This window comes from Amphiprion ocellaris, chromosome 18, assembly GCF_022539595.1.
Source record: "Amphiprion ocellaris isolate individual 3 ecotype Okinawa chromosome 18, ASM2253959v1, whole genome shotgun sequence".
NCBI classification, from domain to species: domain Eukaryota; kingdom Metazoa; phylum Chordata; class Actinopteri; family Pomacentridae; genus Amphiprion; species Amphiprion ocellaris.
The window spans coordinates 20,500,533-20,517,334 of NC_072783.1; the positions used below are offsets into that span (position 1 = coordinate 20,500,533).

At 39.2% G+C, this 16,802-nt stretch overlaps 2 protein-coding genes across 2 annotated transcripts in view; one reads left to right on the forward strand and one right to left on the reverse strand.

Annotated features, from left to right (window-relative positions):
* Positions 1–11: 11 nt before the first annotated feature.
* Positions 12–4,146, forward strand: desi1b (desumoylating isopeptidase 1b). The gene is made up of 6 exons (XM_023278969.3): positions 12–386; positions 586–607; positions 712–781; positions 935–1,044; positions 1,461–1,583; positions 1,977–4,146. Exons 1-6 carry the CDS (start codon positions 299–301, stop codon positions 2,056–2,058), a joined length of 495 nt encoding a protein of 164 aa, XP_023134737.1. The 5' UTR covers positions 12–298; the 3' UTR covers positions 2,059–4,146.
* Positions 4,147–5,760: 1,614 nt separating this feature from the next.
* Positions 5,761–16,802, reverse strand: part of shisa8b (shisa family member 8b) — a 53,054-nt gene continuing 42,012 nt past the window's right edge. The window contains exon 5 of the mRNA XM_023278949.3: positions 5,761–12,526. Within this exon, the coding sequence (XP_023134717.3) occupies positions 12,006–12,526 (521 nt within the window). The 3' untranslated portion in view covers positions 5,761–12,005. The remainder of the gene's footprint in view (positions 12,527–16,802) is intronic.

Genomic DNA, 16,802 nt, shown 5'->3' on the forward strand with positions numbered 1-16,802 from the left:
CCGGAAGAAGGGTTCGCATGCTAAAGCACTTTTTTGGACAGTCATGTTATTATTTACAGTCAGACAGTGACACAGCAGCAGTTGTCAGCATCCGGCAACCTCGGGCTTCATTTAAATTTACTACTTTATTCACGACTCCTTATTTAAACGGTATTTAGCGTATACTTATATTTGTAACGGTGCCACTAAAAGTTTTTTGTAACTTTTGTTTACTGTAGCTACCAGTAAGCTAGCTATCCGGTCAACTCAGTCACGTAACTTTACACCAGGTTAGCTAAGGAAATTCTTTCGTGTCAACATGGACCCATCTGGCTCTTATCCGGTGAAACTATACATCTATGACCTGTCCAGGGGCATGGCCCGCCAGCTGAGTCCTGTCATGCTAGGTGAGTTTCTGACGAGCTTGCTGGCTTTTGACTCTGGGAAAGCCGTAGTTAGTGCGCCCAGGCCCGGATGATGCTCCAGCCAGGGCTTTAACTTGGTTCTTACCCTTTATAAGCTGCTTCATACATAGTTAAGACTGATTTAAGTTCATTCTGTATTTTATATTTTAATCTGTTTATGATATTTCTGATGTCTTTATAGGCAAACAGCTTGATGGTATATGGTGAGTGTACATTTTTATTGGACTATTTTGTCGAAATATTCCCGCTGATTCTGTGGAGTTTTTTTTCGAAGCCTTTGTTTTACTGAAAAAAACATGTTGTACAGGCATACAGCTATTGTGGTCCATGGAAAAGAGTACTTCTTTGTTGGAGAAGGCATCAACAATTGTCCACCTGTAAGTATCAGCTGTGTCAGTTTACCTCAGAGCACATAAACATGACACTTTACAGCTTTTAGTTCTGGACATTAAAAGATAATGGTTCCCAATACTGTCATCACTGTTTGGAGCAAGGCATCCGCTCAGGTGGGTATATGCTTGTGTCCCTAGGGTGGCACTCCATTAGGCGAGCCTGACTCTGTGGTGGACATGGGCTTCACTGAGGTGCCCGCAGAGTTATTTATGGAGTATCTAACTTCACTGGCTGAGTCCACCTACAGGTAAAATATCTGGCTCATCAGACAGTTTGTGCATAGGTCACAGCTGTCAGAAAGAAAGCCATTATAATAAATTCTTTGCCTTCTGTCAGACAAGTAGCTTTTCATCCAAAGCAGGGAAATTGGTGAGAAATGCATATTATTTTATGTTAAAACTAAATTCATTACTGTCTTGATTTTTTGCTACATTAGCTTTAATTTACAAAAGAGATGCAAGTGAGGAGACAGAAAGTAAAGAGATGAACTACACCTTAGAAGGGCCTCTGTTCTCCCTGTTATCTCGCCGTCAGAATGTCTCTATCTTGTTTTTTCCTGCTCCTCACCCGCCCTTCTCCACCCTGTCTGGCCTCTTTCTCTCTCTGTTGTGTCTGAAATGATGTCTCCATCCTCTTTCCTCTCTCTCTTCTCTTGGTTCACAGAGGTGACAAGTACAACTTGTTTGAGCACAACTGCAACAGTTTCAGCAACGAGGTGGCTCAGTTCCTAACGGGCAAAAAGATTCCGTCGTACATTACAGACCTTCCATCTGAAGTTCTGTCCACGTAAGTCAGTTCAGAATAATGAGTGTTATAAAGCTGCTCTTGCATCATCAAAATTCTCCTCTTGGTTTGTCTTACTCTACATTTGTAGTTAAACAAATACTGATGTTGTAACAAGATTAAAAATCAATGATTTAATAATGTATGACATTATAAATAGCATGTCTAACATTAAGCCTAAGTTGGGGAAAAAATTCAGACATGAAGCCGACACGTTCACATGCCCTCAGATTAACAGAAAGACGTGTGAAAGAAGCTTTATTCTCTATTGAAGGACTAAAGTCTTGTTGTGCTCAACGTGTTTTTGTTTGCTCAACTCGCATACACTAATCTATTTAGACTTTTCTTGAGCCCTTTTGATTTCAGCGTAACTGTACTGCTGTGTTTCCTCTGTAGGCCGTTTGGCCAGGCTCTCCGTCCCCTACTGGACTCTGTTGTCATAAATCCTGGAGGCAACAACATAACTGGACAGCGATAGGCAGAGTTTCACATACTGAGGAAGAAAAGAAAATACTTGATAACTGATAACACGTTGATCTCTTCTACTTGTCATATTTACAGCTTCTTCATTGAAACACTCTCCTCTATCCAAGCTCTGTTTCTGCATATTCTACATAAATGGGGTTTTAAGGAGGATAAAAAAGAGATTTCTACTATTTATGATGAATCTGATTCAGCTATGAGGTTTGTTTTGTTCATGAAGATTACTTTCCTGATGAGATTACTTCCCCTAGGTTAGCCAATACATTATATATATTCTCTGGATTTGGATTTTAAATTTCCTCATGCCAGAGGCTTTTGAAACATACATTGCCATTATTTCCTAAGATGCTTCATTATGAGAGTCTGTCAGGGAGTATTAAAATGAGTTAACCAATGCAGAAAATGATTGTCGTGTACAGAATCAAGACAGAGCAATTTTTAGCCGCTGAAAATGTTAACATGTTAAAAAAGAAGACATTATTGTATTGTCAAAATGTGTAATTTACCATGCTTGGTGTACAGCCAGCTTTTACCATACCAGCACCACACAAGCAAAGCCTGACTAAGCAGATCATGCTTTTGCCTTGTGCTCTTACCAATGTTGGCCTTTTTACCCTTTCTGTCACTGAATCGTGACAATGGAGAGAGGATTTTAATACCACTAATAAGATGTCACATTTTATCATCACCTCACCTTCTTAAAGCCATTCACACAGATGTTTTTTTCTACATCATGTATGTCAGTGCTTATGAATGGTGAGTTTTTCCTCATCTACTTGGAGACAAATTTGCAACAGTTCACGTAGTATTTAGGCAAATTTTACACATTTGAAGTGCATATTTTGTGCATGCATGATTCTAAATGTGTTCATGTGAGTTTTTCATCCAGATCTGTATCAAAATACACACAGTGATACCAAACAGCGAATCTTTAGAAAGAAAAAAAATCTGCATGTGAATCTAGTATCAAAATTTGTCCCTTGATCAGTGGCCAAATTTCCTCCTAAACTGCATTTTACACGACCATACAAGACCAAAGACCTGATCTTGTGACCTGAGTGATAGTTTTAACCTTCAGAAACCACGAGTCCAGTTTCTTTCTCAAGGAACTGCATAGTAGCTGTCTTGGTTTTGTTAATGCTCGCTAAACCATTCTCAATGGCAATTTAATTATGTCTGTTAGCCTTTATTTGCTCACCATATTGTCTTCTGATTTTTAATTTTATTCCTGTGATCATAGTGACAGGACTGCACTCCATTGACAGGACCAGAGTGAGTTTAAACCATTTTACTGGCATGTCTTTGTATTCAGTGTTTCAGAAACTACAGTTTGACCAAATCTTAAGTTTAGTGTCTTCTCTAACTCAAAAGTATCTGTTAACCACAGACCATAGGGTTGTTTTTTGTAAATACAGGACCAATCAGCATTTACATCTTCTGTTTGTTTAATCTGCAGCGTTATCGAGTTTGTTCACTTCATAAAGACAGACCGTTACATATCCTCAATTTACGTCTGATAACATGGAATATTGAAGAATGTGTACAGTTTGCACTGACCTGACTAAACCAGGCACTGTACAATATGCCAGCAGCAACTTACCTCCATGACTGTGTCGTCAGGAAAAAACATATTGTTGATGCCATGAGTGTCTTTATTCTGAGTTTATTCTCATTTCAGGACAAAGTCTGAGAAGTTAATCTCCTGAATAGTTTCCTAATTGTTATTTTGAACATACTTAGTATTGTTTAACCTGTTGCTATTACACTTAAAAATCATGCCTGCAGGTCATTCAATATTAAAGTAAGGAATTTAACTTTACAAGTAAATGCACAAGACCTCAAAAGTTTAAATATTTATTCTGAATTAATACTCAAACATGAATCTGCTGGGGAAATGAGTGTTCTAGAGAAATCTAATTTGTATGCTGACCTGCAGTCACACATTGTTTTAGACAAACATTTATTTCAAAATTAATAATGAAATTGGTTGAAAAAGTAATATATTTACACTCTGCACTTTGTTAAATGTGTGACATTTTAAGCTTGACTTATGTTCTAACATTAAAATATCCTTTATTAAAAATGTTTTTATGTGAGTTGTTTTCTGTCGTTCTCACATTTTAATACAATTTTATTGATTAGTTTCAATAGGGTGAAGTTTGGTAGGATTTAGTACAGGATTTGGTATGATTTTAGGACACTAGATTAAAGGTGCTTTGGGTTTGTGTAGTACCCAGAACCGCCACAAGGTGACACTACAGGATCAGTACAAGGGTTTCAGCTTGTGCGTGTCATGCCAAGGCAACATGTAAATCCTGAAAGTGTTTACTCTAAAATAGGAACCTCATGGTTGCTGGGTATGTTTATGATTGTAACCGCTTCAAGACCCAGCTGGGAAAGTATTTCACCTGTTCTGTTACTATATTGTCACTGAGTGTAAAGACAGGTTGTTTTTTTTTTCCAAAAGTAGCAAGAGGAGCTGCTCTGTGGCTGACAGAAACATCGTCTGAGCTCAATGAACTCTCCTCTCTATAGACAGTGGAGGAAAGTGATCCAATATCTCTCTAAAAATCAATTACAGAAAAAGTCCATAAACAGAAATCACATTTGTGTATCAGAACTTTTTTCCTTCTTTTTTCTCCTATTAATCATCTCATGAGCCTTCTGATTTATCTTCAGTTTCTGTATGTGAAACTGGATATAAAGTAGTTGAAATGCAGCATTTACAACAGTAACATGCTGCTGATACACTGACGCTTCACTATTAATCTAATGATGTCATATATAATCACAGGAGCTAAGGTAAAAAGCAAATGGATTTGTCTTTTTGGTTTCTGAAGATGTTTCACGTCTTTTCTACACAGATGTATGTACCGTATATGAGAGATATCAGAGGGTCAGAAACCAGTACTTTCACTAGAATATTTTCACCACATTTTCAAATTTTACTGTAAATACTTTTGTACTTTACTGCAGTAGGATTTGGATCTGTCGGTTATAACTGCAGCTTTTGTTCCTCTTACAACACAAACAGAACTGGGTCAAACTGGGTTGCATCACTTTAAATAACAAAAGCACTCAGAGAGCGCAGTACTCCGCCAAGGCTGCACAAATATATGATTTCCGATGGATATGTTCTGATAAGTCCACAGCAGTCGATTTGTAGTAGGATCGCAATCATGTAATCATTAGCTGGCAGCTGATGTAGTGTTTACTTGTTGTCATAGTTACAGTGACGCCATGTCGCTATCTATACGTAATACACAGGATATGATAAAGAAATCTTTAACAAATCCATGGATCCAGACTATAAGCCGCATCACTGTCAAAGGCTAATCAGGTGGTCCTTGTGTCATTTCTGACCTTCCCTGAAAATTTCATCCAAATCTGTTAGTCCGTTTTTGAGTAATGTTGCTAACAGACAGACAGACAGAAGGACAAATGTACACCGATCATCACATGACTCCACCACATTCCTTGGCAGAGTAATAAATCCATATTGACTATGATATTTAAGTGGTAAAAGTAACTTGACCTGACTGCTGTCATTTACGTTTTTCTTGCAAGGAGTTTTGTCCGTTCAGTGTGTTGACCTTAGAAGACCCAGTTATTGTGTTTGCTGTTGTTATGATTTGCCCCAAAGAATCACAAAGAATAGCGTCTCTTCCACATGAACACAAGTCCAACCAAAGCCCTATTTAATTTTACAATCTTTAATATTTCATCTTCAAAAGTGGCATCAGTTACTAAACAATCTTTTGTAAAGAACGTCTCTACAACATTTTGGGTATAAAGTAGTTGTTTTGTTGTAGTAAGAAGTACAAGTACATACAGTATATACACATTTTTGCTACATACTGTATTTCACACCAATACACTTTAGATCATGGTTGCATTTATACATTTATCATAGCTCTTTTCTCTTATATATTCATTAACCTGCAGTAGTTCAAAGTGATGTAAACAAACTATTTCTATTGCAGTCTAAAGGTTCTTTATCTTCACACAGCACCGAAACTCTCCACTTTTAAACATGCTCACAAATGCATTGCTGCAAACCTGGCTCATATTCTTCTCGACTGCCTTTGCACAGCGTCCCATATATCAGTCAGCATCGTGTAGCTACACAGCAGAAAACTTATTAGTGGTTTAGACAACCTGTCTGCTTTGTCCTACTCTAGAGTTCATTTGTGCCTCTGTGTTTTGCCACTGATGTGAAAAAACACTGTGATAAAGTGACATACAGGACAGTAGACCGACTTTAAACTTCTCTATTGCACAACTCAGCTACTATTCACTTCTCTATGCATCTTTCATCAACATGAAATAATATAATTTGTTAAAATCTGACAGCAAATACAATAAGTGCTCCTAAATTACTCACTTCATACAGCCCTTATTTAAATAATTTAGTGAATTCAGTTAAATAAACATATTTACACAGTTTTTATAAATGAATTATTTTCAGAATGTGTTTGCACGACCAAAACCAAAAAAAGAGATGTCATGTGTTCAAAAAGATGGAGTAATAATATGCACAATATGTTGAAGCTTTATCATAAATAGAGGAGAAAAGTAGTTTTGTTTCAGCTACAAAGAGCAGAAGGGGCTTTTGGAGAAAAAATGCATGACTTTATACCATGAAAATCATTGGAAGCACTTGTTTACTGTGAGGAACTTAACAGCCATTGCTTAAAAAAAAAAGTTTTTGTGTCCCAAAACCAGCAGATCTCAACATTTTAATTCACAACATCAAGCATTAAGAAGAAATGATTGCCTACCCAGGATCCTTTGCTGCACTGGTGGTGAGAAAGTAAGTAATTATAGACATGATGCACATGTTCAGTGAAAGAGAGACGAGTCACAGTGCTCTTTAAATCAATACGTAACACATCATCTACCATAACTGGCTGTAACATGTTTTTGTGTGTTGGTGGTGTGAGTCTGGGAGCAGCAAGAAACATACAGAACAAACTACTAAGATGTGGCTTTGATTTGACTCTGTGTTGTTTAATGTGTGGCTTGCGGTTCAGTATGAGACTGCTAAAGTGGACTTATGTTTGTGCGTTGATGTCCATTAAGGTAGCGCTCCGCCTATGCAGAGTGAAGGATTATGGGGATGCAATCAGCACAGACATGCTTGCATTCAGTGGTCCAACAATGGCGCCCCCGAGTGATGACGCTGTGCATTCTCCTACAAAGAACTTCTCTGTACTCGGTTTTATTTTGGCCTTAATGCTACATGTTCACAGGGTCTGTTATTGCCATGTTTTGTATTCTTCTTGTAGTGCCACAATGTATTTTGAGAGATGAGGCGTCACATTGATTGCTCCTTATCTGCATAAAGTTGAGGTCTTGGCTACTTTATACAAATCAGTTGTGTCCAGTGTGACTTGATGTCTCTGGAAACTCCTGAAAAACTTTCAAACTAATCGTTGTCGAGCTATCAAGTGTGAAGACAGATTAGCGACCTCATGGCTTACAAATCCTTTCAGAAACACTTACTGGTGAAGTATTTCTGTAATGTTAGAGAAGGTTTCCAAATGAGCCACCATGTTAGTTTGAAACCTGTGGGCAGACAGTCCAGGAGTGACAGTGTTTGTCCAGTCGGATGTTGCCAGCGTTTATATGGAAGTTATAACATCTTCTATCCTGACAGCTTCTTCTTGTATCTGAAAACACCCCTGTAGACACATATCATCAGGCAGGACTCTCAACTCCCTTGTGTTGCTGTAACGCTTCGTCGTGGGTGTGATATTTGTGGGATGTCTTTGCTGGTGTGATTGTCATAGCTTAAACACGATTTGATTGGCCGGATCCTGCATCGCCACTTGAAACTAAATGTTGAATTTTTGTCAGCTTTCCACTACAAGCAAAAAAAAAAGCAAAACAATTTACCCACAATTCAGTTTAGCAAGAGAAGCAAATGAGAAGCAAGACTGTAGAAGCCTGAAGCGTTTATGTATGAGTCCTATTTTAGGTCTCTGAGTGATAAGCCTCCCTCTGTGGAAAGGTCACATTCACCTTCACTTAGTTTGAACCAAAGTTGATTGTAGTTTTGTTGCATTTGATATCTGGTTTGAATAAAACTGTACATTTGCTTCTGTACTTAGAAACAATGTAAAGTTTGAGATTTTGGTAATAGGAAAGTAAAAGTGCAAAAGCGGTTCAGCAGGTATGAGCTTAAGGATAGTTTCAAGTTTATATATGTGCCAGTCAGGGTTACATAAAGCGTTTCTATTCCTAATCTAGCTTATTTTTTTTTAGATATTGACAACATCACTGGCTCATGTGTGAAATCAAAGCATTAATCTTTATTAGGTGTTTAAATCTATTACATAAAAGGACTAAAGCTGCTGCAGTGATGTCTTTATGAAGGAATCAGATCATCTTTTAACACTACTACAGCTATAATCGGTATTTCTTATAATCAAAACTGAACAAAGGGCTACTGTAACATCAAACAGGTTGTTTGCAATGATGAAATCATAATGCTCAAGGAACATTTTAATGCCTTTAAGTTGGTTCTAACAGGCAGCTGGCTTTAGCAGAAAGCTCCAAAAACTCACTGTGTAGCATCAAACAGACTATCGGGGGAACGTAGTGGAGTATTTAGCAGCTAAAGAACCAGATATTTCCTTTAGGAGACCAAGACAGCTAAAAGGAGAATGTGAATTATGAACTTTAATTCTTTTGGTGGCCAAACATGGCTCTTTATCAATGTAGCTCTGTATCTTCTGGAAGTGTAAATAACAAATTATCCAATTTAGCAAGACGCTGACAAGTTTTTGTTCCACTGTTTCTTGTTTCTGCAGATTTACAGAGATGTAGTGACCACATTTCCAGATTTACTTGGTAACACAGCCTTCATGGAGGAGGACGCTGACATTACAATGTTCTCATGTGAGGATCATTGTTGTTTTTAGGTAATGTACTGCTGCATATTAAAGATATAAAATGATCTGAACCCGGAGCTCCCACTTGAGCTGTTGTTTCACAGGAGAGCAGGGCATTTGAGATCTCAGACCCATTTTGGGCAACTGCATGGAAATTTAAAGTTTAAGCTACAGAGAGGCAGGCTATCTGGGTTTGGTGTTTGTTCAGTCCTTATGTGTGGTTTGTCTATTAAAACTTGTGCTCTTGGCTCAGTTTGACCTACACCGATCTTTGAACTCGACACTTAATTCAGTTGCTACAAAAGCACTTCATACATAACAGAATACGAAACGTAACTTCCCATCAACTTTTCCGGCACAAACATTATTACAGAGACTTATGGAAGCATTTCTAGACACATGTGCACCCGCTGTTAACATTTCAGTTCGTTGTGCAACAAGTTCAGTGGAGGCATCAACTGTTGCAGCTCCTAACAAACAGCTCTGCACAGTGTCCTCTGCTGTCCAGGCTTCAGAGATGAAATGAGAAATGTTGAATGCTTCAGGCCTAGAAATGCCTCAGTGAATTCCCCTGCAATGGGGCCTGCGGGTTAGAAATTGCATACAGGCGTCCACATACTCTGAGTTATTATGACCCAGACAGTTCAATACTGTGAGACCCAGATCCACACTGACTCCCTGCCTTTTCTTCCCTCAAGGAAGGAAAACACACAGCAATGTATGTTTGTTTTTTCTATTTTTCTCTTCTCTCTCCTCCCTTTCTCTCCTTTTCTAAAGAGTCCCAGCCTCTGGCTCTCTTTCTACCCCCCCTCTGCCTCTCTCTGGCTGGGATGGAGGCTGATGGGAGCTGACGTGATGGTGGCATTGTCCTCACCGTGGAGTTAATGTGACCCCAGGGATGCTGTCCCTGTATGCTTGGCCTGATGGCAAAGAATGCAAAGCGCTTCATTGTGAAAAACTGGTGGGAGCGAAAAGAACGAGGAGAGAACAGCTGTGCATGGAGGTAGACTGAGAGATGCAAAGTAGTAGAGGTGTTTTTACAAGAAGAACAGGAGGGAACTTGACGAAGTAATGCACAAAAAGGCTTCTGGGGCCTTGAGATGACCTGAACTGTTACTGGTTTAAGACTAATAAATGGCATGTGATATACAGATTACAATGGGAAATGTCCAGTGTATCTAAATAAACTTTTAAAAATTAACATCTCAAATTCCGATATCATCAGTTAGTTAGCTCCAACTGGATTATCACCCTACACCTTAAGCTAAATTGTATTATACTCCCTAGCAGACACTCACATGAACAGCTGTGGATATGTAGTTGTTGTTTTACTACTCTGCAGTCTGCTTGAAGGACTCTGTTCTGTATAATTCGTATCTACATACTCCATGTATACACACTGCTGCAGGACATGTGTACTACTGTCCTTGCAGTGTAACCATGTACACAGATTTTGGGCTGCAGAGCTGTCCATGTGAACTCTAACAGACTTAGACCCATGTCACAGTTCCTCCAATTTGAATCAGAGCATATGCAGAAACTACAATACATTGTTTAAGCCTAAAGTAGCCTAATTTGGATTTTTATTGCCCTGATGCCACACATTGTCCTCAGACAAGTCATTTAGCAATTAAAAAACAATAACTTTTGACCTTATGCTCTGATTTTGTCTGTCAAATTTCAGATCCACTGGAGTGTGAAGCTTCTAAACCACAACTGCAAAGCCTTTTAATGAAATTATTTTGATTTCATATTTGTGCCAAAAATCCAGTCATGATTAGATTAGTATTCCAATATTTCTCATGGCAATTTATTTACTTTTCCATTTCTGTTAACTTTCTGCAATAATTAGCTTGATAGTGTGCATGTCCTTGTTACGGTGACAATATTTCAAAGAGATAGATGAGAAGATTGATGGCACTCTAGTAAAGTATAAAGCTATTGCTAGCAGCAGGATGACTAAGCAAAAGACAAAACTTGAGAAACAGCTAGCTTAGCTTAGGTCAAAGGGAACAAAATCCATCAACCAAATCCTCTAAAGCTCAACAATCAACAAATTATATCAGGTTTATTTAATCCATACAAAACTGAAATGTAAAAATGATCATTATGACAAACGGCTGACTGTTGTCCACTGAAGACCTGTGCCTTTGTGTGCATGTTCACAACCAAATCACTACTGGTGGACCCAAAAAAACAATCACATCTCCCAAAATGTTTATCTATTCCTTTAAACTAATGGGAGCAGTGGGTAGGTGTAGAAGGACATGGGTCCCAATAAATATAGAAGATTTCTAGTGTTCCACAAAACTTAAGTGAAAGGATCCTGAGGTGTAACTCCTGTAGGTGAACCACAGAAAAGTCTACAAAGTACATTTACATCAAAATAGCTGCATGCTTGCACTGAATGTCTCTTTGGACCGACAGTGTTAGAAAGTAGGGCCAGCTGGCTCCAGTTTTCGTCAGTCTCAGGAACGTTTTTAACAACCCAACCTGCCCATGAGACTGGTTGTGACTTTGCCCTAACCCATGCACTGATCATCTGCCGTATCTACTCTTATCCAGAATCACTAGGCTAACACAACCTCACTGTTTATTCCTGCCAACATGTAAAACGTGATCACAGATGCAATGAGGCTCCCTGCTGTAAGAGTTGGTGTAAATTAGTATAAAGCCTGCAAAACCACACCGCAGTGGCAAAACCATAGAGGTTGAGAATCTGTGAAGACCGTGCAACCTGTAGGAGCCTGAGAGTGGTTGTAAGATATCCTTTTGGTAGAGTCTATAGACTTTATGTATGAGACCTTTTCCTGCAGACTAACATTAACCTTTACTAACTGAGTCTATTATCTGTAGAAGAGGTGGTTCTGCTCCTGAATCTCACTGTTTCCACTTATGAAAACACCCCCTTTCATCTGAATGAGTCTCCTCGTTTAATCCGTCACATGGTGGGCGAGCTGTCCCAAACTCTGGCAACTGGTTAACACCAAAGCTTTTCGTTGTTGTGTTTAGGATACTGGCAGGCTGCTCTCTGAGGCTTTGGCGCTCAGACAGTCACCTCAGTCGTACTGTGCGTAGAGTAGCTCTTCTGCCTGGTGTGGTAGTAGGGTTGAGCTGCATGTTGTACCTGCATATGCTGTCCCTGCCCTACTCCCCCGTACATCCCTCCATAGGGCTGATTAAAGAGATCCGGCATGTTCTCTATGCTCTGCTGCCTCCGGGCTGAGTAGGCGTGTCTCCGGGTAGAGCTGTGCGTAGAAGAAGACGTGTGTCCCGGTGCCGAGGTCTGCCGGTGGACATGGCGGCCAGTCGGCTCCCATGCCTTGAAGGCTGAGCTGGAGAGCAACGGGTGGGTGGTGGTCTTGGGGAGGCGCGAATGCTCAAGGTGACTGGAAGGGATGGAGATGGCGAGGGGGGCATGGATGTCGTGGTGTGCTGGCAGGGGCTGGTGGATGTACGACTTCTCTTTGGGATGTATGGGCTGGAAGGCAGGAGGCGCTACAGGCTGGTAATGGGAGAAGTCCATGAGTGGGAAGCTCTTGTAGTAGCTACGAGACGCACTGTCCGCTGCAACAAAGACAGGATGGGACAGTTTGAGACAGGCAATATCTAGTACAAAACGTTCATCAGGAAGTTATAGAAACATTTCAGTCTATTATGACTTGGGTCTAGTTTCAAACATCAGGGCAGCTGTGGCTCAGATGGCAGCAGAGAGGGCTGTAGTTGTAGGACAGCATTTCTGGGAGCCTTCTTTTTTTTATCAACTCTTTTTGGGCGAATTAACATGGTGACCACTTGTTTACTTCAAAGAGGGGCTAGCTTTTCTAGTCCAGTACCTATGTAGTCTTGAATGGAGTAAACCATAACTTGTTAAGTAAAAACTACCATTTGAGGGGAATAAACGATAAAGCTATATGTTCTTGGACAGAAAATGGTATTTGGGGTGGAATAAACCTTTAAAGCTTCAAGTATTTGTACAGAGAGTAGTATTTTGGGTGGAATAATCCAGGTTGGTTGGTAGGTTTGGTCCTAGAACTGCAGCCTCCTCTGTTGCAAACACATGATGATTGGCTCAGGTGGAAGAGTAGTTTGTTCATTGATCACAACGTTCTTAGTTTAATCCTGGAACCCTCAAAGTGTCTTTGCTCCGGATGGATCAGGAGCACCATAACTCCATCCTAATGCTACAATTTTACATAATTTCTAAGTTAATTGTGGAAATATTATAACAAAGAAGTCTTAGATTGGCCAAATTAGCCAGATTCACTTTGAGGAAAACATGAACAGAATGAACATACCAAACTGTTGAACTGCTGTCAGAATCCATAACTGTTCATAGACTCATTATCAGTTTCAAATTTGTGCTATGACACCCACTTGTGCATGGATAGAGTTTTCTGTGCAATGAAGGTTTCATCTGAGGAATTCGGGTGTGTATTCATTTTTGTGTTTTCCTCCAAATAAAACCTTTAAGGCATTGTTCGGTTGTCCTTTCTTTACCTGTCCAACTTTAACTTAACAACCTGATCTGAGAACAATGTTCCAACTTAAATATTTACAGTATTTCATGTGACGGATACAAAATGATGGCCAAAGCTCTCAAAACAAACTGGTAAATGTCAGAATTCTCCTTTAACAATTTAGTGATTAGAGCAAACACATGCTATATTTGGCCATCTTTAAACTCATTTATACTTTGGAGTCATTTTCAATTTGTCACAGTCTGATTCAGTTCTGAGTCACATGGAGAAGCAGCCTAGAATGAACTGTCAACGTACGAACACAGACTCTGTCACTGTAAGAACGCTGATGACTGAATCACACTTAATCCATGATGCATTTATGTTAGAACCTCCTGGCTCCAACCTGTCGGTAATGGCAGCTTCTTTAGCTCCCTAAAAGTATTTTATACATCAACTCTTAAATATGCGTTCATCTTTGTAATAAGGTTTTCACCATAATGTCCGTCTCTATGTAACTGTTGACAAACCGTTCCAGCTGACACAATCTGTACTCAGAAAATCAGCAAGGGCAGTTGTTGGATTAATACAGTAGAAAGATGTTTTAATTACATGAATTACTCATGTTCACTCTCGGTTCTGCATCTGGAGATCTTTAACTTTTGCCTCCAGTTCTTTCTTCTCCTTCTTCAGGAGTATTTTTTCATCTCGGACGTTATTGCTCTTCTTTCTTGTTTTCGTGCAGCTTTTTCACCGCAGCTTTCTTTGGCTTGTGTTCATCCAGCCGATCTTTCTTGACATTTCCATCTTCTTTGACCATCAGTGGAGAGTAGAACTGGTCTTCAGGAGCCTCGTCTTCCAGCTGATCGGACTGTTTGTGTTTGTCGACCTCCAGCAGATCTTCAGGTGCTTCTCCTTGGTCTGCAGAAGATCCTCCAGCTTGCTGTTTTTGTCCTTTTGTCCTGCTGTGGACTTCTTTGGTCAGCTGCTCCTTGTCAGCTACCAGCTCTTTAATGTGCAGCTCCATTTCTTCTATTTGGTCTTTCTGGCAAAATATCTGGTCCTGAAAGCCAAATAAGCAGAGCTCCTGCTCAGAGGCGCCACTGTTTTCCGTTCTGTCCACAATGGCGAGAGGTGTTTTTCTTGTTGTTCTTTTGTGCCATTGCACTGTCAAAACAAAGATATTGTAAGTACAATAAACTCCAGGAAAACAAACCTGAGTAGGTTGTTGTTCGGTTTTCGCTTGTAAAGAAGTTCTTCGGCTACAGACATTGTTTGGTGTCGTGAATCTTGCAGTTGAGATATTTGTGCAAAGTTTATCAGTCGTTGAGAATCTGGGAATGACCGACGTCCCGTTTGTCCCTTGTTTAAAAACTTCAGGATTCTTTTTTTTGTTATTATTTTTTTGGCTTTTTTCAGCTTTATTGACAGGATAGGAGCGAGTGGAAGACAGGAATGTGAGAAGAATGGGGGAAGGACCTGCAGCAAAGGGTCATGGGCTGGAATCAAACCCATGACCGCTGCGTCAGTGACTATAGCCACTGTTTATGGGTGATATTATAATATATTAAAATATATTATTTCTAATATTATTTTTGAACAAATGGACTCTAAAACTTTTGCTCTAGATATTATCAGAAACTCATTAAATCAGGAAAAATCTGTACAATACCAGTTTGACCAATTAGATAGGATTCGATATTCAATATACATTTTTTTTCTTCGAAATAACAGCAAATATTTTGAGAATAATAGGTTTCGCTTATTTACATACAGAACATACAAAAAAGTAATTTTAGGATTGAGAATGAATTACTGTTCATATAAAAAGGTTTTCGTGTTTTTTCCCCCTGATTTTACCAGATTTGATATACAATTTATTTTTAAAAAAAATAGAGAGAAAGTCTACTTGAAAACAGTTTAACATATATTTTTTAAACTGTAAGATATAAAACTGTAATTTTACTGCCCAACACTTTAAAATTTCAAGTTAGCATTTATACAATTACAGATTTTTTTAAAATACGGATATTATTCAAATTTTTCAAACTGTTAACATAAATTTACTCTCTTCTATGATTTTACTGGACCTGTTATTTAACAAAACAGGGAAAATATGTAAGATAACAGTAAGTAAAAAAACTTTTTGGCATTAAATCTGTCTGGCATGGTATAAAATTGTCCAAAATTACCACAGGGTTGTCCAAATTTATGTGAATATTCAGAATCACATCCTGCATTGACATTTTTTTTCTTTTTCACCTGAGGATGAGTTGCTCCTCTGTTACCTTACATATGGCACTAATACACAGGTACCATGGTCATCAAATGTGCACTGTGGATCACAGTTTCTGACCCAATCGACTGATGTCCTTCCCAAAGAAACACAAGCCAACTGAGCAATCGTGCCTGAAGCTCCTGCCATCTGTGCCCCAACAGTGTACCATCTCTCAAAGTCTCTTAGCTCTTCTTTTTGTCATATTGATACACTACAAGAATCAGTGGGGTCTGCTCAGCATTGGTAAACATATAATGCACCTGTGTGAAAACATGTAGCCGCTCATTTATTTAGGTCCACACTATATGTATGAATACATACTATATAGTGTAGCTTATAGTGTATTGTGGCTAATGTTAGGATGGGAAATCAAAGGTACAGCAAAGAATAAATGAAAGCTAAAGTAGGAAGCGGTGAAAAGTTGTAGCAAAACAAAAGAATGCCTTGATATGATACAGAAAACAAGGTGACTAACAAAATAATAGTAGAAAAATGAGGCCTAATGGGAGGGAGCCAGTGTGAGACATCAGAAATACACAGAAAAAGAAAGTTCTTTTTTTCCCCTATTACAAATAAATTGGACAGAAAATGCGAAATTCAGAAATAAAATAACTTTAAGTGAGTGGAAAGATTACATATAGAGAAAGTCAGAAGAAAGAAGGTCGGGATGAAAGGGGGGAGTTTGAAGTAGATCAAAGGGGAAAGCTGGTGATTTAAGTATTTCCAATTGCTGTATGCCCCTAAGGTGAATGAATACTAGCAGCATCCCTCTTTTGCTGAGACACAGGAGGGCAGAAGGCAGTGAGAGCGACGAGGAGGAGGAGGGAGGAACTGAGGAGTGCGACAGAGATGATGGAGGTAAAAGTATGTGTGTCAGGATGAGGGGACACAGCAACATAGATTTATAAATACCCCGAGTGTGTGTGTGTGTGTGTGTGTGTGTGTGTGTCATGTGCATGCATGAATGTCACAGAGAGTTATTTAAATAAACCCAACAGTGAGGTCATCGCTGCTAGCTTCCTGGCTACATGAACGCTAACCTTGTCTGTGTGTGCTTTCATCATTTATGTCAGACAATCAGATTCCACCAACAACAGATGCTTCT

What these genes read in the sequence shown, in the direction of transcription:
- desi1b (XM_023278969.3), top strand. Translation starts at nt 299, where the DNA reads ATGGACCCATCTGGCTCTTATCCGGTGAAACTATACATCTATGACCTG. An exon ending in CTGGCTGAGTCCACCTACAG is followed by an intron (nt 1,045 to 1,460) that starts GTAAAATATCTG and finishes CTTGGTTCACAG; the next exon opens with AGGTGACAAGTACAACTTGT. An exon ending in CCATCTGAAGTTCTGTCCAC is followed by an intron (nt 1,584 to 1,976) that starts GTAAGTCAGTTC and finishes TTTCCTCTGTAG; the next exon opens with GCCGTTTGGCCAGGCTCTCC.